The sequence below is a fragment of the Dromiciops gliroides genome, chromosome X (assembly GCF_019393635.1).
Source record: "Dromiciops gliroides isolate mDroGli1 chromosome X, mDroGli1.pri, whole genome shotgun sequence".
Taxonomy (NCBI): Eukaryota; Metazoa; Chordata; class Mammalia; order Microbiotheria; family Microbiotheriidae; genus Dromiciops; species Dromiciops gliroides.
In genome coordinates, this window is record NC_057867.1 from 34,003,922 (window position 1) to 34,027,050 (window position 23,129).

Here is a 23,129-nt window from a genome sequence, read left to right on the forward strand (position 1 = left end):
TTGGTACATCTTCCTATCTAGTAACAGATTTTCTCGTTCCCCAAAACATGGGAAAACTCATTTTTGGTCCTTCAATACATTTCTCTCTCTCACTCTCTCTCGCTCTCTCTCGCTCTCTCTCTCTCTCTCCATATATACATACGCAGGGTGTGTGTGTGTATATATATATGCATGTAAATATTAATTGCAACAGTGCTTCTCCGAAAAAAAGTCCATCTAGAAATATAATTTTATTTATTTTTAAAATCTGACATTTCCCACTGAACGCTATTTTTTAAAGGGAGTTAACCTGCTGAAGTTTTGCCAGAAGGGCGACTGGCTTCGCTTGGGCTCCGAGAACTCGAAGACCTGGGACTGAGTGATGCCGTCTGTCACCAAGTACTGTCCCTGACTCACTGGGTCCTGGGGTGGCGGGTAAGCCGGAGGGACAGCCCGGGAGTAGTTGGCACCTAGATGGAGGAGAAAAAAAGGGGAGGGGAGAAGAGCAATTTGATTCAATGGGCACCCTATCCAAAGCTCCTTTGCTTCATCTCCGTCTCTGGTGGAAAGCTTCCCAGCAGGGTCACAGGGCTCTCCTAATGACTCGACTGGAGACACAGCCTGATTCGAAGTGGTAACTTGGGTGTTAGCGGCCTTTCTGAGCACTCACCTTAGGCCCCTGGAATGTCAGGGTGGCGATGGGACCTGAGAGACCATCTGGTAGGCACACTCATTTGACAGAAGAATAAACTGAGGCAGGAGATCACATAGCTAGTGAGTAGCACAGTTTCTCATCTCCAATCCTTGTCATTGTGGGGTAGTACAGTGCCTGACACATAGTAAGCACTATATGAATGCTTATTCTCTCCCTCCTCTATGGGGGAAAATTTTTATTTTTAGGTGAGACAACTGAGGCCCAAAGAGGAGATAGACAGTGAGATGATAAAATGGCCAAGGCTTAAGCCAAGTCTGCCAGCTCCTTCTTAGTCTGGGATTCTTTGCAATAGACCACACCTGCCACCAGATAATTTATCCAAGTGATGATGGCCAAGGAAAGCACCATGACAGAGGGGTGAAAACGCCTGGCTTGTAATCAGAAGGTCCGGGTTCAAATACTGGAACTAACATTGGACAAGTCATTTCCTCTCCCCAGGCCTGTTTCCCTCTCTATAAAATGAGAGGGTTGGACTAATTGCTTTCTGAAGTCCTTTCCGGCTTAAGATCTAGGACATTTATTAAACACCTACTATGTGCCAGGCACTAAGCTAAGTGCTGGGAATACAAAAAAGGGCAAAAGCCAGTCCCTGCCGTCAAGGAGCTCACAATCCAATGGGGGAGTCAACATGCAGGCAAATATATATGGAACAAGATCTAGACAGGATAAATAAGAGATCATTTAAAAGGGGGAAAAAATTTAAAAAGGGGGGGGTGGCAGTGGATAAAGCACTGGCCTTGAATTCAGGAGGACCTGAGTTCAAATCCGGCCTCAGACACTGGACACTTACTAGCTGTGTGACCTTGAGCAAGTCACTTAACCCCCATTGCCCCACCAAAAAAAAAATAAATAAAATAAAAGGGGGAAGGCACTGGAAGCAAGAGGAGTTGGGAAAGGCTTCCTGTACAAGATAGGATTTCAGCTGGAGCTCAAAGGAAGCCAGAGAGGTCAGTAGTCAGAGCGGAGGAGGGAGAGCATTCCAGGCATGGGGGAACAGTCAGAGAGAATGCCTGGAGCCAAGAGATGGAGAGCCATGTTCCTGGAATGGCCAGGAGATCCATGTCACTGGATCTTGTGTGACATGGGCAAGTTACTTCCTCTCTCTGGGCCTCAGTTTCTTCCTTTATAAAATTATGGGGGTGGGGGGAGGGGGAGAGGCAGAGACCATGTCAAACAATTTCCTTTTTTGATAAGGTAGATCAGGAAAATTCCAGTAGACATTTGCTTAAGAGTTTATGAGAGCGGGGCAGCTAGGTGGCGCAGTGGATAGAGCACCGGCCCTGGAGTCAGGAGTACCTGAGTTCAAATCTGGCCTCAGACACTTAACACTTACTAGCTGTGTGACCCTGGGCAAGTCACTTAACCCCAATTGCCTCACTAAAAAAAATAAATTAAAAAAAAAAAGAGTTTATGAGAGCACTTGACAAAATTGGTTGTAAAAAGGGGAGAGACTGGGGCTAGGTACACTTGGGTGAACTTGGAACTGGTCAATGGCTGGATCCAAAGATGAATCATTAATGATGTCTGGTGTCAACTTGAAGTAAGGTCTCTCTAGTGGAGGGTCCCAGGGACTCATCCTTGATTCTATTCTCTGTGACATTTTTATCAATGACTTAAAGGCATGGAGGGTGGGCCAATCAGATTTGCAGAGAGTATAAGGCTGGGAGGGAGAGCCAAAGTGTTGGATGCAAAAGAAGCTTGACAATAAAATGTTGGGTTGAATCCAATGAGGTAAAATTAAACTGGGATGAATGTAGTCTCATGGTTCAGTTAGGAAAAAAAATCAACTTCACAAGCACAAGACAGGGGGTGGGGGTTGGGGAGATAAGGTCAGATAACACTTTATCTGAAAAAGACCTGGGCATTTTAGTAGACTGCAAGCTCAATGAGTCGATGGTGTGATATGGCAGTTGAAAAAGCTAATGCGGTTGGGTACAAATCAATGGAAGTGATAATCCTGCTTTACTCAATTGACTGTATGGAGACATTTGAACAATTCTGGGGCCTGCATTTCCAGAAGGGAATCTGGAATTAGCCACGGGAGGGCAACCAGGTCTTGGGCCCTTTGCCACATGAAGATTGGTTGAAAACACGAGAAAGGTTCAACCTGGAGAAGAGAAGATTCAGTGGGGACCTGGTGCTGGGTGGGCTCACTTGTTTGAAAGGATGAGAGGTGGAAGGGTTAGACTTGTTCTGCTTGGTGTCAAAGACCACAGGGAGGAGCTATGAGTGGAAGTTTCATGTAGGCAAACTGAAGCTTAATGTAAGGGAAAATCTTAAAAACCTTTTTTCAAAAAAAAAATCAATGATTAGTTTTTAATCTGAACTTAAGAAATAATACAAGCTTTCCATAACAAAGCAAAATAGATAAAAAAGAGAAGCTTGCACATGAACCCTCCCTTTTCATCCCCCTCTGACCTAGAGATGGCAACCATTAGGTACAAATGATGTATTTATATGTAAATCCATACTATACATACTTCTATTTATCAGTTCTTTTACTGTATGCAGATTGCATCTTCCTTCATACGACCTTTGTAGTTAATTTGGGTATTTATAATAGTCAAAATGACATGCTCTCTCAAAATTGTTCTTAAAACAATATTACTGGGGGCAGCTAGGTGGCGCTGCAGTGGATAAAGCACCGGCCCTGGATTCAGGAGGACCTGAGTTCAAATCCGGCCTCAGACACTTGACACTTACTAGCTGTCTGACCCTGGACAAGTCACTTAGCCCTCATTGCCCCGCAAAAAAACCAAACAAACCAAAAAACCCCAAACCAAACCAAACCCCAGTATTGCTGTTACTATGGACAACCTTCTTTTGGTTCTGCTCATTTCCTTCATTATTTCATGCAAGTCTTTCCATGTTTTTCTATAATCATTGAGCTCATCATTTCTTATAGCAGAGTAGTATTCCATCATGATCATATACCACAATTTGTTTAGCCATTCCCAATTGATGAGCACCCCCTCACTTTCCAGTTCTTTGCCACCACTAAGAGAGCTGCTACGAATATTTTAGAACATATATGTTCTTTTCCTTTCTCCCTAATTATCTTGGGAAACAGACCTAATGGTAGTATTGCTGGGTTTTCACCCAGCAGTTTTAGAATTCTCTGGGGCTAATTCCAGAATGCTCTCCAAAATGGTTGGATCAATTCACAGCTCCCAATTAGTGTCCCAATTTTTCCATATCCCCTCCAATATTTGTCACTTTCCTGTTTCATCGTTTTAGCCAGTATGATAGGTGTAAAATGATATAAAGGTTGTTTTAATTTGCAATTTTTTGATCAATAATGATTTAGAGCATTTTTACATATCATTATACATGGTTTTGACTTCTTCATCTACCTGCTCATATCCTTTGACGATTTATCAATTGAGGAGAGAAAACCTTTTCAATATTAAAGCTATCTAAAAGTGGAATGGCTACCTTGATGGGCAGTGGGTTATCTCTCATTGGAATGCTTCAAGTAGAGGTCCAATGATCATTTCTTGGTTATGTAATAGAGGGACTTCTTATTCTTGGTTGGATTAACTGGTTTCCCTTTCAGCTCTGAGAACTAAGATTCCTTTTGGCTGTAACATTCCTAGGAGAGTGTGTGTGTTTGTGCATGTGCACGTGGCACATGCACACATATGTTGTTCTTCAGTTGACCCCATGGACCACAGCATGGAATACTGTCCATGGGGTTTTCTTGGCAAAGATATTGGAGTGGTTTGCCATTTCCTTCTCCAATGGATTAAAGCAAACAGAGGTGAAAGTGACTTGCCCAGGGTCATACAGCTAGAAAGTATCCGAGGCTGGATTTGAACCAGGGTCTTCCTGATTCCAGGTCCAGTGCTCTATCTACTGTGCCACCCAGCTGCCTCATATGCGTACACATACACATGTATATATACATATACAATATAAATACACACACATATATGTCTTATTGATGCCTGACATCACAGTAATTTCTCATCCTACTGAATGCTCCACTCTCCCTTGTGAAAAAGAAAAACCATTAAGTAAAAGCATCCAATACAGTGACTCTGTCTGGTAATGTTATTGCCCTAGTAATTCCCCACCTCTCTGCTGTGAGGGAGGTAGGGCTTCTCTTTTCTTCAGGACCTTAATTGGTTTGTCCACTACAAAAGCACAACCTATATGCCAAAGAAATCTCTATTTCAACATACCCTATAACATACTATAATGGGTTATCTATTATTCAGACTTCTACTTTCTTTTAGTGATCTTTTACTTGGCATTTTGGTAGTCATTGTTTATACTGGCCTCGTGGTTCTGATTATTTCTCTCTGCATCAGTTCATGCAAACCTTACTGGTTTCTCTGAATTCTTTACATTCATCATTTCAGATTATACAACAATATTTTATTCTATACACATCCTATAGGTTTTTTTCAGCTATTCCACAATTGATGGGCACCAAAAAGTACTGCTCTGAGTATTTTGGTATACATTGTATCTTTGTTCCTGTCTTTGACTTCCTTCAGTATGTGCCCAGTAGTGGGATCGCAAGGCCAAAGGTTATGAACAGTTTAATCACTTTTCTTTCCTCATTCAAAATTGAAAATCAGAATGAACAGACTACTTCATAGCTCCAACTAAAAGGGCATGGCATGCCCGTCTACCCACAGTCCCTCTGGCACTGATTGGTCCCATCTTTGGTTTATCTTTACCAACTAGCCCAGAGTGAAGTGAACTCTCAAAGGTTGTTTGAATTTGTGTTTCTTTCACTAGGTGTGATGTGGAGCATATTTTCATGGGCTCATTTATAGTTTGCAAATCTTCCTTTGAAAATTATTAATATCCTTCAACTCCTTATCTTCTAGGAAATGGCTCTTGGTGTTCTGTGTCTGTGTCAATTCCCTGCACATTGTGCATATCAGGCTTTTATCAGATATGATTGATGCAAAGCATTTTCTCCACTAAACCACTTCTCTTCTTAGTCTGTCTTTATTGATTTTATTCATGCAAAAGCTTTTCAATTTTATGTAGCCACCGAAGTCTATTCTTTATGCTTATCTCTGCCCCTTGTTCAGTTAAGAATTCTTTCCCATCTCCTACTCCAACCCCAGCTACAGTTATGAACATTTTCTGATTTTGTTCTTTTCTAATTGTTTTTAATGGTGTGCCCTTTATATTTAGGTACCATACCTATTTTGAGCTTATTGTTGTATATGGTGCAAGATGCTGAACTAAATCTAATTTTTGCCAAATTGCTTTCCAGTTTTCCCAGCAGTTCTTGCTAAAAAGGGGAGTCCTTTTCCACAGTAGTTTGTATTCTAAGTTTATCGAACACTGGCCAACTGCTTTCAGTTTCTTCTATTACTTGCTTCTCTAGTCAGATACACTGATCTAATTCTGTTTTTTAACTAACACCAAGTCTTCGTGTAAGAGATGATGTTTGAGCTGAGCTTTGAAGGAAACGATAGATTCTAAGAGGGCAATAAGGAGTCACTGGAGTTTCTTGAGCAGGGGAGTGACTTGATCAAGATTGAGTGCTTTGAGAATATCATTTTGGCAGAAGGGTGTGAGATGGACTGGATTGGGGAGAGACTTGAGCCAGGGAGACCAATTAGGATGCTGGCATGATAATCTAGTTATGAGGACATGAAAACCTGAACTAGCTTTCTAAGTAGAGAGAAGGAGTCGATATGAGAAATGTTTCAAGGTAGAATTGACGTGACTTGGCAACTTAATGGATACTGGGTATGAGGGAAAGATGAGGAAGTTTCAAGAGTCAAGCATGACTTTGGGATTATGAACCTTGAGTGACTGGAAGGCTGGTGGTGCCCTGTACAGAAACAGAGAAAGTAGAAAAGGGGATGGGCTTAGGGGGACATGTTGAATCAGAGCTGTCTATGGAATACCAGTTGGAAATGTCCCATGGGGAGTTGGTGAATTGGGACTGGAGCTCATGGTTTGGAGCTCAGAGACTAGGACTGAATATGTAGATCAGAGTTATCTGTATGGAGGTGATAACTGAACCTAGAGGAGCAGGATCAGGTGAAAGAGAGAGAGGGAGAGCAAGGTAGGGATCCCCTAAAAGAAAGTGAGGAATGATCAGACAAATAGAAGATCCAAGAGAGTGCAATGCTATGAATACCCTGGGAGAAGATGATATTCAGGAGGAGAGAGAGGGTGGTCGACAATATTGGATGCTGTAAAGAGGTCAAGAGTGGTGAATACTGAGAAATGGCTCTTGGACTCAGCAATTAAGAGATCATTGGTAACTTTGGAGGACAGTTTCAATCAAGTGATAAGGTTGGCAGCCAGACTGTATTAGAGAAAGCACCATAGCATATCAAAGCTAGAAGTGACATAGAGAAGAACACAGGAAAGGAAAGGGACCTGTTGGATCATGGAATTCAATCCCCTCATTTTACAGATGATAACCATGAGGCCCAGAGAAGGAAGAATGACCTGTCCAAGGTCTCGCCTAGAAGAATAACTTACCCATGACTGAAGATCAGGGAAGACTGGAATCTGGGCTCTTTTCACTACTCACAGAGTCATAGATACATTGGTTGCTAGAGTTGGATCATGGAATCCATCTCTTCATTTTACACACAAGGAAGCTAGGGCTCCGAGAAAGGAGGGCCTTTATCTAAGGTCACACAGCTAATAAATAACAGATTTCAAGGCTTAGTCTCAAGGTCTCTGACCATCTCAACTTCTGCTCCACACTGGTGACTTCTTTTTTGATTTTGTTTTTTTTTTTGTGGTGGTGATGGTGGTGAGGCAATTGGAGTTAAGTGACTTGTCCAGGGTCACACAGCTAGCAAGTGTTAAATGTCTGAGTCCGGATTTGAACTCAGGTCCTCCTGAATCCAGGGTCGGTGCTCTATCCACTGCACCACCTAGCTGCCCCTATACTGCTGACTTCTGAAATAAATGCTTCTCCTCATTAAAAAGCAAGTTCGCCAGCCTTGAGAGCAACTATGGCACAGTTAAGACAGGAAGCATCTTTGTGGAGTATAACTCCTGTACCACAACCACATTGCATCCCTTGTTGGATATGGCAAGTCAGCCGAAGTGCCTGTGGGCAGTGAGACCCTTGGAAGCAGAGAAGAGAGCCAGCGATGGATTCGAGAGAGAATTACTACTGGCATTTGGGGGCTGAGAAAGGATTAGGCTCAGAGAGTTGAGCTGAGCAAATTGCCCAGCAGACACTGAAGCTAGCAAGGAGCAGAGTGAGGACACTATGAGTGAGTGGAGAGAGGACATTGTCACTCTGCAATGCCACAGGTGTGGGCTGGCTTGACCATATGTGTTCCCTACATGTGTGCTTAACTATCAATAAGCTCTGTGTATATGTCTACTCTTCCCACTGGCACTGTGCATGTGTGGGAGAGTGTACAAGTTAGTGAGTATGGTAGCAAGTTTAATGGAGAAGTACTGTATTATTAATGCTTGTTTTATAGATGAAGAATAGAGGTTAAGAGCAGGGCAGTGACTTGTCCACAGTCACCTGGCTACTAACAAAGTCACGATTTGAGCCCAGGCCTTCAGACATCAAGCCTAGTTCATTTCACTATCTAGTCAGGTCTCTTAGTACTGGAGAGGGAGATGGGAGGGGCTGATGGCTCCGCCAGAGGAGTTGGTAAGAGAGATGGCAATGCTCAGGATAAACAGTAAATACACCAGCTTAATCAGAAATTGGCTATTCATAGGCATCTAGCCCCCTCAATCAAGGGGGCCTGGGAATAATTCAGGGCTTTTTTCCATGGTTGTTGGCATCAACGATTTCTGGAGTTGGAACATTTTTTTACAGCAAGCATGCCAAGAAAAGGGAGATCAGATGGGAACAGAAGGGAAGGAAAGCAGTGATGGCTGCTGAAGTCTTGGAAAAAGTAACAGTGGCTCTCAGTGGTCAAGCTGGAGACAGGAGGTAGGGTCTCTTTCCTCCTGCCCGAACTGGAGTAATGTTGGTTCAATCAATCAGTAGACATTTATTAAGTGCCTAAAATATGCCAGCCACCATGCTAAGCCATGTCCCCATTCGGTCCTGGCTAATCGTTTGAGCAAACATGTAAGTTGAGTTCCAGTTTGAATGAGTTCACAAGGGTGTTTCTTTTCTTTCTTTCTTTTATTTTTGGTGAGGTAATTGGGGTTAAGTGACTTTCCCAGGGTCACACAACTAGTAAATGTCAAGTGTCTGAGGCCAGATTTGAACTCAGGTCCTCCTGATTCCAGGGCTGGTGCTCTATCCACTGTGCTACCTAGCTGCCCCTCTTTCTTTCTTTTTAAAAAAATACATCGCTCTGTCCATACTCTTTGCTCCAAAGACATAACATCACCAGGCCTCACATAGCCCAAGGAAGCTAACAATACAAAAGAAAGGTCTTGGGTACACCAAAATATTCTTCATAATACTGGAATTAAAGTGGGTGCTCATTGATCCGGGACTGGCTGAACAAAGCATGTGGCAAGAATGGAATGGAATCTTACAGCATCATAAGAAACAACTAACATGAAGAATTCATAAGTGCTGGGGAAGTCGGCAGAACAAGAAAGACAACATACACAATGACTACAACAATAAAATCAGAAAGAACAATAGCAAGAACAGCAACACAAACTCTGACTGCTATGTGACTATGCTAGTCAAGCTTACCCTTGGAGAGGATTTGAGAATATGTGGTACAGAGGTGGAGGGGGCTACTGCTGTGGACTAGAGCATATACTCTCAGATTCAGTTGATGTGTTGGGTATGTTTTTAATGGTTTCATTCTCTTTCTTTTTAAACCTTTGTTACAAGGGCACACACCAAGTGGTTGATCTCTCTCAACATAGGCCAGATGGGAAGAGCCTAGTCCCGCTGCTGACCCATCTTTCAAGCTTGGAGCAGAGGGGGTCTTACCTTTTTGCTTACTGACTTTCCTGACAGTCATGGCGGCCTGCCTTTTCTGGTTCTCAGAAATTTCAAAGCCTGCAATAGAGGAAACACACAAGTTGCCTGTGGTGAGGCAGCTGCCCTGAGCCATTGGTGACAGGGCAGGGATCCAAGGAACCCACCCTCCAGACACATCTCCTTCCTCCCCCCAAGCAGTGCCAAGCGTTTACCCAAGGCTGACCCACTTTCCTTTTGATGTCAGGGACGGGTTTGAGGCCTGCTCAGCAGTTCAGCCATGAAAATGGAAGCCTTCCCAACCTTGCTTGCAGACCCAGAGCATACTGGTCTTTTTGTCCCAACTTCTGTCAGCCTGGGTGTTATAACCAATTTACGTCACCATAAAACCAAAAACCTTCTGTCAATGGGCTCTTTACAAATCCTCTGTTGCCAGGCCTCCTCTGGGTGATGTGGAAGGCATGTGGGCTCTCTGAGGCCATGCCAGCAAAGGACAAACCCAGGCAGAGACTGATAATGTGTCTTCCGGAGGAGCTTCTTGACAGCCAAGGGGATGGATGGCCACCTTGGCCAAAGTAGCCTGCTGGGTCGTCTGAGTGCCATGGGCTCTCCTGTTCTTCAGTACCTTATCTTTTCTTTTCTATCAGAAGGAGACCCCACAAGGTACAGTCCCTAGGAAGCTGCTATGGGGGGGGGGGGGCCCAAAAGATTTTCAAAATCAACAGATACCTTCTTTCCCCCACAGTACAGTGGAAAATCCTTCTGACTGGCAGAGATCAGATTTGGGGAATTGGCTACTCTAGGCAGAATCAACCTGTGGCTGGCTCTCTTTGTATTTTTTCCCACATATGAAGGGAGAAGGAAGCAGGAGAGAAAGACGTTGGCAAGCTTGTCCAAAGTATTAGAAAAGCAAGCTAAAGGCGGCCTTTTCGTCAGCCCCAGCAGTCAGCCACTGACAAAAGCAACCAGAGGCATTTCGATGCCAAGTTGGCCCAAGGTCTTGGAGTGGCGTTTGTTCTGAGAGGCCAGGTAAGACCAGGCTTTGAACTAAGCCATGATTAATAACAATTCGGTTAGTGAGAAAGACACCAATTTACACCTGTCTGCTTGCTTCTTTGTAAAGCTTGCTCTACTGGAATTCAACTTGGCTATTTTTATTTCTTGAAATAGGAAGGAGATATTTTTTTAAAGCCAGAGAAGACTTCTAGTAAATATCTGTTTCTCTGTGATTCAGAGCTAAGAACCAAGACACTCAACCACCATTTTGTGGCAGCATACTCACAAGCAGGTGAAGTACCCCCCACCCTCACTGACTGCTTTATTTGGAAACCGAATGCTACAAAATGATGGCAAATGGCACCAGCAGAATGGCCTATAGGATAAAGAGCCATGATGGAAGGTCTGTGTTGGACTGTAAGCAGCCAGAGGGTTTGGGATTGGGTTCATTTAACTCTGGATAGAGTATCTAGCACCATGCGGTCACATGTTGGCAGTCACCGAATCAAAACTAATTGATAATTGCTGCATTATCGATCCAGCCTGCAACTAGGAGAGTGGGTTTTCAGTGCGGCAGCCATTGTGAACACTAAAAATCCTATAATCAACTGTTTTTAAGAAGCTCCCCTCCAGCTGTGTGAAGAGAGAATGAGATTCTAAGCACAATTCAAAGAAAGGAAAATAGTATTAATTTGGTATCTTCTTATGGTGCCACAATAACTTCTGCCAGTTGCCTAAAGGCGGGATGGTAAAGGAAAGAATGCAGATGATGCTATGTGAGCCATGGCCAAGACATAAAGACCGAAAAGGACCCTCAAGGCTCATGTTCAAGCGGGGCTAAAACCTGGAACATTTCAAGGTATGGGGGATGGGACTGGACCTGGGGTCTGATTGGTAGAGGGAACTCCCTCTTCCAATGCAGACTGGGACCTGTTCTGCAACATAAAGTCTAGAGAGCTGCCCAGGACCCAGAGGTCAGGTGATTTGCCTAGGTCACACAGACAACATTTATCATTTGAGGTGGGACTTGAAACCAGGTATCCCTGGCTCAGAAGCCACTTCTTCATCCATTACATCAGGCTGTCCTCTCCCCATCCATTCATCCATTTCATCCATCCACCCACCCACCCATCCATCCATCCACCCACCCATCCCATATACATGTATACATGTATAATGTATGTATATGTGTGTGCATTCACTTCTTCATCCATTACATCAGGCTGTCCTCTCCCCATCCATTCATTCATCCATTCATTCATCCACCCATCCATCCACCCACCCATCCATCTATCCATCCATATACATGTATATATGTATAATGAATGTATATGTATGTGCATGCACTTCTTCATCCATTACATCAGGCTGTCCTCTCCCCATCCATCCATCCATCCATTCATTCATCCATTCATTCATCCACCCATCCATCCATCCATCCATCCACCCACCCATCCATCTATCCATCCATATACATGTATATATGTATAATGAATGTATATGTATGTGCATGCACTTCTTCATCCATTACATCAGGCTGTCCTCTTCCCATCCATCCATCCACCCACCCATCCATCTATCCATCCACCCATCCATCCATATACATGTATATATGTATAATGAATGTATATGTATGTGCATGCACTTCTTCATCCATTACATCAGGCTGTCCTCTCCCCACCAATCTACCCATCTACCCACCCACCCACCCATCCCCTAATATACATATCTATCTATATCTATATCTCTATCTATGTAAAACGTATGTATATGTGTGTGCAGGTGAGGTGCAGGTGTTATTGACTATTTGACAGATGAAGAAACTGAGGCTCAGAGAAATCAAATAGGTTGCCTGAAGCTGCCCAGCTCGTAAGCATCAAGAGGAACCTTACCACGGTTTCCAGGGTCACACAGCTAGAAACCCCCATGTACTCTTGCAGAAGAGTATTCCCCCCACTGGAAAATAAATACTCATCAGATGTTTTCAGGCCAGATTTCCTGCCAAGCAAAGCCTTACTCTTGCTTGGTCTCTGTGGGTTTCTTACCTATTTTCTCATCTTCTTGTACCATCTTTCTCTCTTCTCTGAAAGCCCGGAGCCAGCGAAGCTTCTCCTCCAGTTTCTTGGCAAAGAACAAATGGACCTCCTCAGTTTCCTTGTTATGTAGCTTGAAGGCATTTTTCATACTGACGTTGAAGTCATCGTCACGTCCGTCCTCAATGTCGACCACCTCATACTTATCCATGTCGATGCGGCCCTTGTAGTAAAGGATATCTCTCCTGATCAGGTCCTAGAGGCAAAGGAAGAGAGGGATTTCTGTTGTGGGGGAGTGGGAGCGTTTGCACACTGCGGGCACGCAGGGAACCTTCTCCCATTGGCTTATTTGAGGAATACGCCTGGGAAGCATTTCGGGTGGCTCTGGCCTCATTGGCCCAGTGGGATAGAGTGTTGGGCTAATGAGGCTGAGGAGCAAGCTTTGCCCTGGTTCTAAGGCACTTCATCCAAGGTAATATAGAGCCCCCAGCCATGAACTGAGTCTCTCAGTCCAGGCGTGCATGCCACCAAGAAGCCATGGGAGGGAGGGGGAAAGAGTGATGGACCTGGAGCGAGAAGCCTGGGTTCAAGTCCACGTTCGGCAACTTACCATCCATGTGTCTCTGTGCAAGCCCCTCGATGTGAGGGGGCTCAGGGTACCATGACAACCCCCATTTCTCTTAAAGCTTTTAGGTCTACACAGTGTTTTTCTCACACTAAGGCAATGACTGGGGCAGCACGGCATTATGCACAGAGCGCTGGGCCTGGTGTCGGGAAGACCTGAGTTCAAATTCAGCTCTAGACACTTACCAGCTAGGTGACCCTGGGCAAGTCATTTTGCCTCTGACTGCCTCAGTTTCCTCATCTATAAAATGGAGATAATAATAGCACCGACCTCGCAGGGTTGTTGTGAGGATCAAATGAGATCATATTTGGATAGCGTTCTACAAACCTTTAAGCATTCCAGAAATGTTCACTGTCTTTACCCCATATTACAGAGGAGAAAACTGAGAGGGAGTCATTTACTCCAGGTCACGTAGACAGTAAATGTGGGAGCCAGTTCTTAGAAACCCTTGTTTAGGGCCCCAGGCCTATTACTATATATGGAACAGAGTCCCAGTGCCTAAGGACTCCAGTTCTCTCCTCTGTGGAAAGGCTAATCTTGACGCTGCCCACCTAGGCCAGCCTGCCTGCCTCTGAGAGGGTTTATGGGGCTAGCAACAAGTCTACAAAGAGAGGATCCTTGGGGGGCGGGGAGGGGAGGGGGACAGACAGAGGGGGCCTAGGAATGGCTTGGGGCAAACTGCCTCTGCTACTGGAACCCAATGCATGGGTATGCCCTACTGATGGCGGGTCAGCAGCCTCATCTTCATGTACGCAGCATAGCGGGCACACACTTATAAATAGGCACTTGCCTGGGGCTGGCTGGTAAAACAAACAAAACAAAACAAACACATAAAAAGGTCAATCCTTTGCACATTGGTAAGAGAAGTAGAGCACAGAATATCAGAGCTGGAAGGGGTCTTAGGAGGTCAACTAGCCCAATCCTCTCCTCTCTCTGCCAGATGAGACCCTGAGGTGCCAAGGGGAAAAATGACTAGTCCAAGGTCACACAGCCAGTGTGTGCCAAAGTCAGGCCAGGTCTCCCTTGCCCCTGTGCTGGCTGGCCTCTTGGTTTGGAGGGCAGGAAGCAGACACAGTTTGTTTGGCCTAAATGTTGGTGACTTACTGCCTACATGGTGAACTTGTCAATGTTCTAGAGACCTACCTCACTAGAGGGATTTAGCCAATGCCTGGACTTCAGAGCTTCTCATCATCCTGAACTTCCCCAAGATTCCTGAGCCGAGCAACTCAAGGGATCAGGGAGTTCTGCGGAGGTCTTTAGACTACTCAGCCACAGGCTCAGGTTTCACTGGGCCATGAAAACACTGGAAAGAGTTACTTGGGCAGGGTGGGGGAAGATATACCCTAAAGACTAGGAAAACTGGGTAAAGCACCGGCCCTAGATTCAGGAGGACCTGAGTTCAAATACAGCCTCAGACACTTGACACTTTCTAGCTGTGTGACTCTGGGCAAGTCACTTAACCCTCATTACCCTGAAAAAAAAAAAAAAAGACTAGGAAAACAAGGGCAGATGCCCTACTTGTCCCAGGGAGTTCTAGGTAGGCCTGCCTAGAGACAAAGGAATGGATGAAATGACCAGGAACAGCTCAGGAAGATAAAAGATGAAGCCTTCTTGAGAAAACTCCTCCAGGATTGGACATTTTGTCTCTCTAATTCATGTCCAGGATCTCCAAGTTGGAAGGGACCTGGCGGGGGGGGGGGGGGGGAAAGGCATGCCATGGGGCAGGAAGGGAATTGAGTACAACCTGCAACTGACCAAGAATCTCCTCTTTGAATATCCTCAACAAGTGGCCATACAATCTTTATTTGAACACTTCCAGGAGTGAAGAACTCACTACCTCAGGAAGCAGCCCCAAAATCCCTAGTTTCTTCAGCTGCTTCTCCTGTCATGTGGCTCCCATCCCCGCCCTACCCCCCTTAGCCCCCCACCAGTCATTATGGTCACTTTCCGGGGGTGGGCACCTACTTTTCAGGTCCCATCCTCAGTGGAGTCCCACCCATCTCAACAGGCCCCTTCCACAGGCCAGCCCTGACCCAGCCAACTCAAATTCTGCTCTAGCTTTTGATGGCCTCCCAGTCAAAGTGGGCGGTGTCCCATTAATTTAGATTAATGTCTGACAGCTGGGTTTCAACCTTCCTATTCCACTGATCTTGGCACACTTGTCACTCACAGCCTGTGTGCTGCCTGCAGTGGCCTTGCCCTCCTGACCCAGGACAGGGTTGGGGGGTGGGGGTTGATTTCTTACCCACCCCCTGGGAAAGCTGGGCTCCTCTGGGCTGTCTGTGAGCACAGCTAGGTCAACCCCTCAGCCCCAGCGGGGGAGACACAGGTGCTGATGAAATGCTCTGGAAAAAAAAAAACTGCTCTCGTCTTTTTGTCGCCACCGAGGCGGCAGCGGCCACGTTCCTCTCTGAGAGCACAGCTATAAATAAGCTGAGCACATAGGCTGGCGGGAGCCAGCTTGGCACCCAAGGCAGAAGGCCTGCAGAATGGGAAGAGGTCAGTTCTCCAGGGGCAGGGAGGAGCCTGTGGAGCCACAAACGGGCATCTGAAGAGGTGCTCTGAGCCAGGGCCACTTGGGTCCTCTGATGGGAACAGCTTATTCTGGTTTACAAAGGCCCAGAAGGGTGGGGGGCAGGGAGCCCAGGACTTGGACTACATGTGGCTATTAATCAGAGCAGCTAGAATTTCTATGGAATTTAGCAGCAAGCCCAGAGTCTCCAGTGGTAGAGAGAACAAATGCCCTTGTTCCACTTTTACTGAGACCCAGAGAGGGCACAGAACTTCCCTAAGGTCACACAGCTGCAAATCTGGGGCTCCAACCAAGAGATTCTTTCCACTTAGCCATGTATGACCTCCGTGCAAGTGAATGGATCCGTTCCAGGACAAAGGGTCCAGTCTGCATCGCACAGTGCTTGTGTAGGAGGGTGGAGTGTCACACTAATCTAATCTCCTTCCACAGCAGAGACAAGGGGCTGGGAGATAAGAGGAAAGAGATGGATGTCCGATAGCCCAACTCCCATAAAAGCTGTGCCTTCTGTCCCCCGCATGATATACTCTGCACTGAGCTAGGGAAACACCGTCTAGACAGCACAACTCTTGGGGGCGGGGGTGGGGGACAACAGGCATACAACTGACTGGAATGTTCTTTCTAGAAGGAAGTTCTCGACCTGTCAGGAAAAGCACAGACATACCCAGCGGCCTCTTGATTTTACTTTTAGCTCAGCACCTTTAAAACATCCTTGCCGAGTCCTGGCTCCATTGCCTCCTAGCTGAGCTTGGGCACTTTGGTTTCCTCAATTGTAAAATAATCCCCATCCTCCAACCAGCTCATTCACATGGTACATGGTGTTTCTATCCAAATAAGTCATTTCTTTCCTCAGTTAAAAACTGGTATAAATATGTAAACATATAGTATTCACACACACACACACACACAAATGTGTGTGTATAAGTAAATATAAATAAATAAAAAAGAAAAATGAGTGTAGGTAGCAAAGGCCAGGTCCTACAAATCTTAAGAGGCAGAGCGAGGATTCAAACGCAACTCCTCAGCCACCAGTTGCTGGCTGCTTCCTCTCTGCCACCTGGTCTTTTAAGGGCACAGTGACTTCAACTGCTCTATTTGTAAATAGGGACTAGAGAATCCTCAAGGTCCATTCCCATCTCAACATATTATTAGTTGAAATTTTGGCCCAGAAGCCTTTGCTCACACTATTCATTCTTCCTGCAATGCCTTCCCTCTTCTAATCCTGAGCAGCCTTCAAGGCCCAATTCAAGTTGCACAGCCTCCAGGAAACCTTTCCTGGTCACTCTAGCCCACAGGACATCCTCCCTCCACTGAACCCCTACAACACTTGGTGACTGGATCTGTCAAGGATTACTGGACTCTGACTTGTGTACCTTGGCACCTCCTCTGGTGGGAGCACCTCTCCATTAACACCATAAAGTCAGCATGAGTCAAGGAAGAACAGGCCAGGCTTGGAGGCAGAAGAGCTGCCTTCTAGGCCAGGTTCCCAAGGTTCTGGGCTATGAAACTCTGGCCAAGCTATTTCCTGTCCCTTCTCCTTGTTTTTGTTCTCATCTGGGAAATGGGTTAATAGGAGCATGAAAGGAGGTGATAAATGCAGAGTGCTTAAACCTCTAGACACAGTGCTTGGCCCTGATAATTCACGTGCTACACTATCATTCATTATTTTTAAGACCATTTTCTGGGCTGAATGCAGATTGAAGCACACTTTTCACTTCTGCTGCTGCTTTTGTTCTTGTTTATTCTTTCTTGCGGTTTTTTCCCTTTTGTTCTGATTCTTCTCTTATTGGAAACATGTTTAACATGATAGTAATGTATAACCTAGATCAGATTGCTTACTGGTCTCAGGGGGGGAGAGGGAAAAACATTTGGAACTCAAAAATATCTTTACATGTAACTGGAAAAAAATGTTTGAAAAAGATGAATAAAATAATTTAAAAAGACTATTTTCTGGGCTAGACTTGTGACTTCATTGGTTTAAGGAACTCTCAGTGAGGAAACTCCCTCTGCCAATGTGGACTGGAACAGGCTCTCCAACATGTAGTCTTAGAGAGTACATCATTTGCATTATTATTACTGTTATTATTATTAACAATGAAAAATAGAGCATTCTAGTTACCCTGAATTTCCATCACACCGTAAGTTCCCTGAGGGACAGGGACTAGGGACAGCCCTAGTTTTGTCTTTGGAGCCCTTAGCATGGTATCTAGCACACAGTAGGTACTTGCTTAATAAATGCCTGTTGGTAGATTAGATTTCTTTTTGGCCAACTTATTATATATAAGCATGGACACACTTTTCAGGACAAAGAAGAAAGGAATGGGTTGGATGTCTCATTTTCCCCACCTTATAAGGCACACCTTAGCATTAGGGGAGGCTGGCCCATTTCTGCCCATTTGGCCTAAGAATCTCCCATAAGCCCCCATCACGCTTCCTCCAGTTCAGCCCAGCTGGCCTCCTCTCCATTCCTCATATCCAGAATACCCTCTGCTGCCTACTGATCTTTGGTCTGGCTACCCCCATGCTCAGAATGGACTCCCACTCTCCCACCTGATAAAGCCCCTCCCTTCCACTCTGCCTTGCCACCTGCCTCAACATGTCTTCCCTGAACTCTTCCTCCCCTAGCCCAAAGTGAAATTGGTCCCTTGTTCCTCAAATGCCTCATCCCATTTGGCCGGATCCGTTCCCCCCACCCCCACCCCCCCACCGCCCAAAGTGTACTTTTGCTCAATTCCTGCCTAAGCACGTATCTATTTGGATATATGTCCTATTTCCTTATTAGACTGTAAGCTCCTTGAAGGCAGGAACTGTACCTTATTTCCTCTCTGTATTCTCAAGCACTGAGCACATAATGGGTGCCTAGTAAGCCGGGAGTCAAGTTGAATGGAGTGAAACCATCAAGGACCAATTACCAACAACCAGCCTGGCTAAGACAGTCAAACAGCTATGGCACTGTCCTGGGGGAAGGAGCCCACTAGAGTGAGGAAGGGGTTGATACCAGCATCCTGCGGCCAACCGGGCACAGCCATGGAGGGCCAGTCAGCCCTAGAGATTGGCTTCTGCCAAGTACCATAAGCCACAGAAGGGTTGCTACTGTGGCAAGGTTGGCCTGAATGGCTGGTAAGGGAGCCGGGCCAAGCTCGACTCTCCCAGCACCCCATGTCTAATCAGCATGTGAGAGAGACCTGCTGATCTGATCTAGCCCAGGGCTCAGCCACCTCTTCAGCCCTGAGGGCCCCCAGTGGGATTAAGGAGTACCACTGGTAGACCAAGGGCATGGGCCATGGGAAGAAGGAAAAAGAATGTGAGTTGGAGAAGAGGAAGGGGGTGAGGTATATGTGGGGAGGGGGGAGGGATATCAAGGGAGTCTCCAAACTATTGTCTCCAGGGCCCCTCTGTGACATTCGAGTCAGCCTCTTATCTGATGTGGCAGAGGAAGCACAGGAGGGGAAGGTTGGAGAGTAGAACCCAGGACCCCTGGATTGTAGACTAGGTTCTGTTGGGAACTAGCTGTGTGGCCTTGGGTGAGTGAGTCACTCCCTCCTTTGGAATTTTGGTTTCTCTTTGATGTCCCCAAGATGACCTTGAAGGTTCCTTCCAGCTTGATCATTCTATGTTCTAAGGCCTCCTAAAATTTAGGCATATAGGGGCAGCTAGGTGGTGCAGTGGATAGAGCACTGGCCCTGGAGTCAGGAGGACCTGAGTTCAAATCTGGCCTCAGACACTTGACACTTATTAGCTGTGTGACCCTGGGCAAGTCACTTAACCCCAATTGCTTCACCCAAAACAACAAAAAACAAAACAAAACGTAGGCATACAGTATTCTAAGGCCCCTTCCAGCTCTGACATCCCTTGTTCTAAGGACCCTTCCAGCTTTGATATTCTCTACCCTACTGCTGATCTCATCTCTGCCATTCTCTGTTCTAATTTTACCTCTAACACTCTCTCTTCTAAGTGCCCCCCCATCTCTGATATTCTGTGTTCTAAGGCCCCTCCGGGTCTGACATCCTCTCTTCTCAGGGCCTTTCCATCTCTTGACATTTTATGTTCTAAGGGGCCTTCACAGCTTGGGCATGTTACATTCTAAGGGCCTTCCCAGCTCTGACATGCTGTGTTCTATGTTCCAAGGACCCTAGCAAGGAGATTGTAATCATTCGAGTCTGTGTCCCCTTCACTTCCTCCATCCATTTCCTTTGGGAAAGTAGTTAGCCCTCACGTCCAATTCACCTTTACCTATGTCTTCCATCTCTATTCAAAAGTGGGGAGACAGGCCAGACCATCAAAGACTCAGGAAATCTAAAGAAAAAGTCTTTTGGACTTCTGGCTTCTACCCGTAGACCACCAGAAAGATAAGGCAAAGGCCAAAGGCCCAGCTTGTGGGTGCCCAAGTCTTGCCTGATCACCTCTTGTCACTGTGGACAGATGTAGCTTAGTCCTTGGCTGCTGAGCAGAAAGGGGCCTATGGTAGAATTCAAATGGAAGTCCTTGTCTGTAGTTCCATGGTACGTCTAGTTAATGTTCTTGTCTGAAGCAGGCTTTCCCTCCATTCCCAAGTTCTCCTGTGACTGGTGAATTATGAGTACTTCTGTTTTCCTCAACATTCACCAGGGTGTAGCTCACTGAACAGCTGTGACCCTCAATTTCTTTAGCTCCATCTCACGTAGATCCATTCTGGCCTCCGGTTGGTCTGTATGCTGTGAGCCCGGATGGGCGGATGACTTGACTTTGTTCCTAGCCTTTGGTCTTTGCTCTTCCAGCATTGCCTCAGAAAGTCATATTCACAGATAATTAGACATGGGAAGGATACAAAAAGGCATCTAGTCCAATCTCTCCATCTTACAAAAGTAGATATTGAAGACCAGGGAAAGGAAGTGACTATCTTCATGATCCATGCTGAAGTTTGTTAAAATTAGGGATGGGTAAATGAATTCAGAGAAAACCAAACCAAACCAAAGGAGCAAAGCAAGGCCCCAGAGTCATTCTTCCTTAGCTCATTTGCAAGTGTCCACACACTGTGGTGATGAGAGGGGACAAAGGCCCGCAAAGTAGGCTGCTCCGTTGGTCCTGCTGCGGCTGGGCAGGTCTTCCCTCTAGCCTGATGGGCTAACTGGAACTTCGTGGGGTGCTGGGAGCAGAGCTAGGCAGAAGGTGAGCTGGTGACCATCTCAGTTACAGATCCACAGCCCTTCTCCTACGCAGGCTCAGCTCCAGACTGAGTCAAGAGTCAGCCCATCGGAGACTTGGGTTGAACTGATGAAGAATGAAGTTTGCAGAATCAGGAAATTATATAAGCGATGACTACAACAATGTGCAGGAGAACAGTCAAAACTGAACGCTGTATATCGTGTTGATGAAGCTGGGTGTTGAAGAGAGAAGGTCCATGGTTCTCCATTCATCCCTTGTTGCCAAGGTAGGAAATATGGTTGTGCTGGTTCAGTGTCTTCATTCAGTGGACTGCACTTCTCTTTCTCTCTCTTTGGAATCCTCTGTTTCAAGGTATGGCTGGCTGGGTGAGGAAGTCGGGAATAGGAGGGGCGGGCAGGGGATAGACTCCGAAATGAAGATGATGTGAAAACAAGAGATCAGTCTATCTTTTGGAAAGAGTCAACTCATCTACCCAGGACATAGTCCTTTAAATGCTGGTGTTGTTTGATTTCAGGCTCGATTAAACACGTGCACGAATGTGCGCGTGTATACACACACACAAACACACTGCATACATATGGGCATTCACACACACACTGCATACATATGGGCACACGCACACATACACACACACTGCATACATATGGGCACACGCACACATACACACACACACTGCATACATATGGGCACACACACACTAATCCACTGCATACATATGGGCATACACACATGCATGCACGCACATACACACACACACACACACACACACACAGAACAGGGAGCTTAAAAAACAGATGTGCAACTTAAGGCCTGGGCTGGAAAAAATGATATTGTCAGAATGACAGCTTTCTGAGTCAGTGATTTTCTAGTCAAGCATTTCATATGGTGTCTCTGGGAGACTAGGTGGGATGGAGGTAAAAACTGAGGGGAGGAGGAAGCCTTCAGAGTGAGCCCTCTGAACCAAGAACTGCCTAGGCCTTTATCTCTCCACCATGATTTTTTTCCCCTCCTACAAGCCTGAGAGGAGAGCTTAGAATAAAATCCCTGCTCTAGAAACAACCACCTACTGTGGACAGAAGCAAAGAAATGTGCCCCAGAATTTGGAAGGGGACCTCAGTGTGAGAGGGGCCCTCAAAGGACAGCTGATCTTGCCTGTCCCAAAGTAGGGGCACCCTCTATCCTATCCCCAGGCAACTGGGGCTTGGAGGCTTCCTGTTTGGACAGGAAGGCACTTACCCTCTAGGGGCCGCTCCATAGGGTATGGAGGCAGCTTGAAGGCCCAGCCCACAGGTTCAAATCCTTCTCTGTTACCTATTACCTGTGTCACCTTGGGCAAGTTCCTTCACCTCTCTGGGCCTCAGTTTCCTCCTCAGTAAAGTGAAGGGTTTAGACCCAATGGCCTCTGAAGGCCCTGCCAGCTCTAGATCTCAGATGCTCTGTGTGACCTTGGACAAGTCACTTCCCTTCCCTGGGCCTCTATTTTCTCCTCTGTAACCTGAGTAACCTCAGAGATTTCCTTTCAGCTTTGGCTCTAAGCTCCCAGAAAGCCCAAGGGTGCTTTCCTGGGTCTCTCTGCCACACTCTCCTTCAGTCTCAGCTCCTTTCCTTCTCACCTTTCCAAACTTAGCTCACTTGGGTAAGGGCTGGTCTTCCCCACAGGCAGACTAGGCCACTGTCTAAATGGAGGACTCTCAGAGGCCCTAGGGAGGGCCCCTAAGGCCTCACCAAGTTCTTCCCCCACCCACTGAGTGAGCCCAAATCCCTCTATCTGAGGCCACAGTTCACTTACTCCCTGGGAAAGACTCAGGATCCAAATACAAAGAGACTGCCAGAAACAGCTCGATGCTCATGGGATGTCTAGGCTTGAAAGGACTTGAGACGTGATCTACTCCAATCCCTTGATGTTGACTAAGACCCAGAGAAGGGAAGGGACAAGGAATCACAGCGTTTGGAGTTAGAAGGGACTTTAACATAGACCAGTCTCATCCAGAGGAGGAAAATGAGGCCTTGCCTAATTGAAGAGCCTACTTGGATAAGAAAGGAGATCAGGGAGAGAACAAAGGCTTCTGGGTAGGAAAAAGAGCTACTACACAGTGAGGAAAAAGAAGACAAGACTTCTCCAACCTGGCCCTGTCTGGACTCTGGCATTCCTTGGCCCCTGACCCTGGCCTTCCCCTCGGCCATTTCTGCCATGAACCAAGAGGGGTGGGGAGACCCACGGTGAGCTGCAGCAAGGGATGCTA

At 46.1% G+C, this 23,129-nt stretch overlaps 1 protein-coding gene across 8 annotated transcripts in view; it reads right to left on the bottom strand.

Annotated features, from left to right (window-relative positions):
- Positions 1 to 211: 211 nt before the first annotated feature.
- Positions 212 to 23,129, bottom strand: part of ARHGEF9 (Cdc42 guanine nucleotide exchange factor 9) — a 155,071-nt gene continuing 132,153 nt past the window's right edge. For all 8 annotated transcript variants that reach the window (XM_043974170.1, XM_043974177.1, XM_043974174.1 and 5 more), the window contains 3 exons: positions 12,599 to 12,842; positions 9,570 to 9,638; positions 212 to 449 (listed from right to left, as the gene is read on the bottom strand). In XM_043974170.1, the coding sequence (XP_043830105.1) occupies positions 268 to 449; positions 9,570 to 9,638; positions 12,599 to 12,842 (495 nt within the window). In that variant the 3' untranslated portion in view covers positions 212 to 267. The remainder of the gene's footprint in view (positions 450 to 9,569; positions 9,639 to 12,598; positions 12,843 to 23,129) is intronic.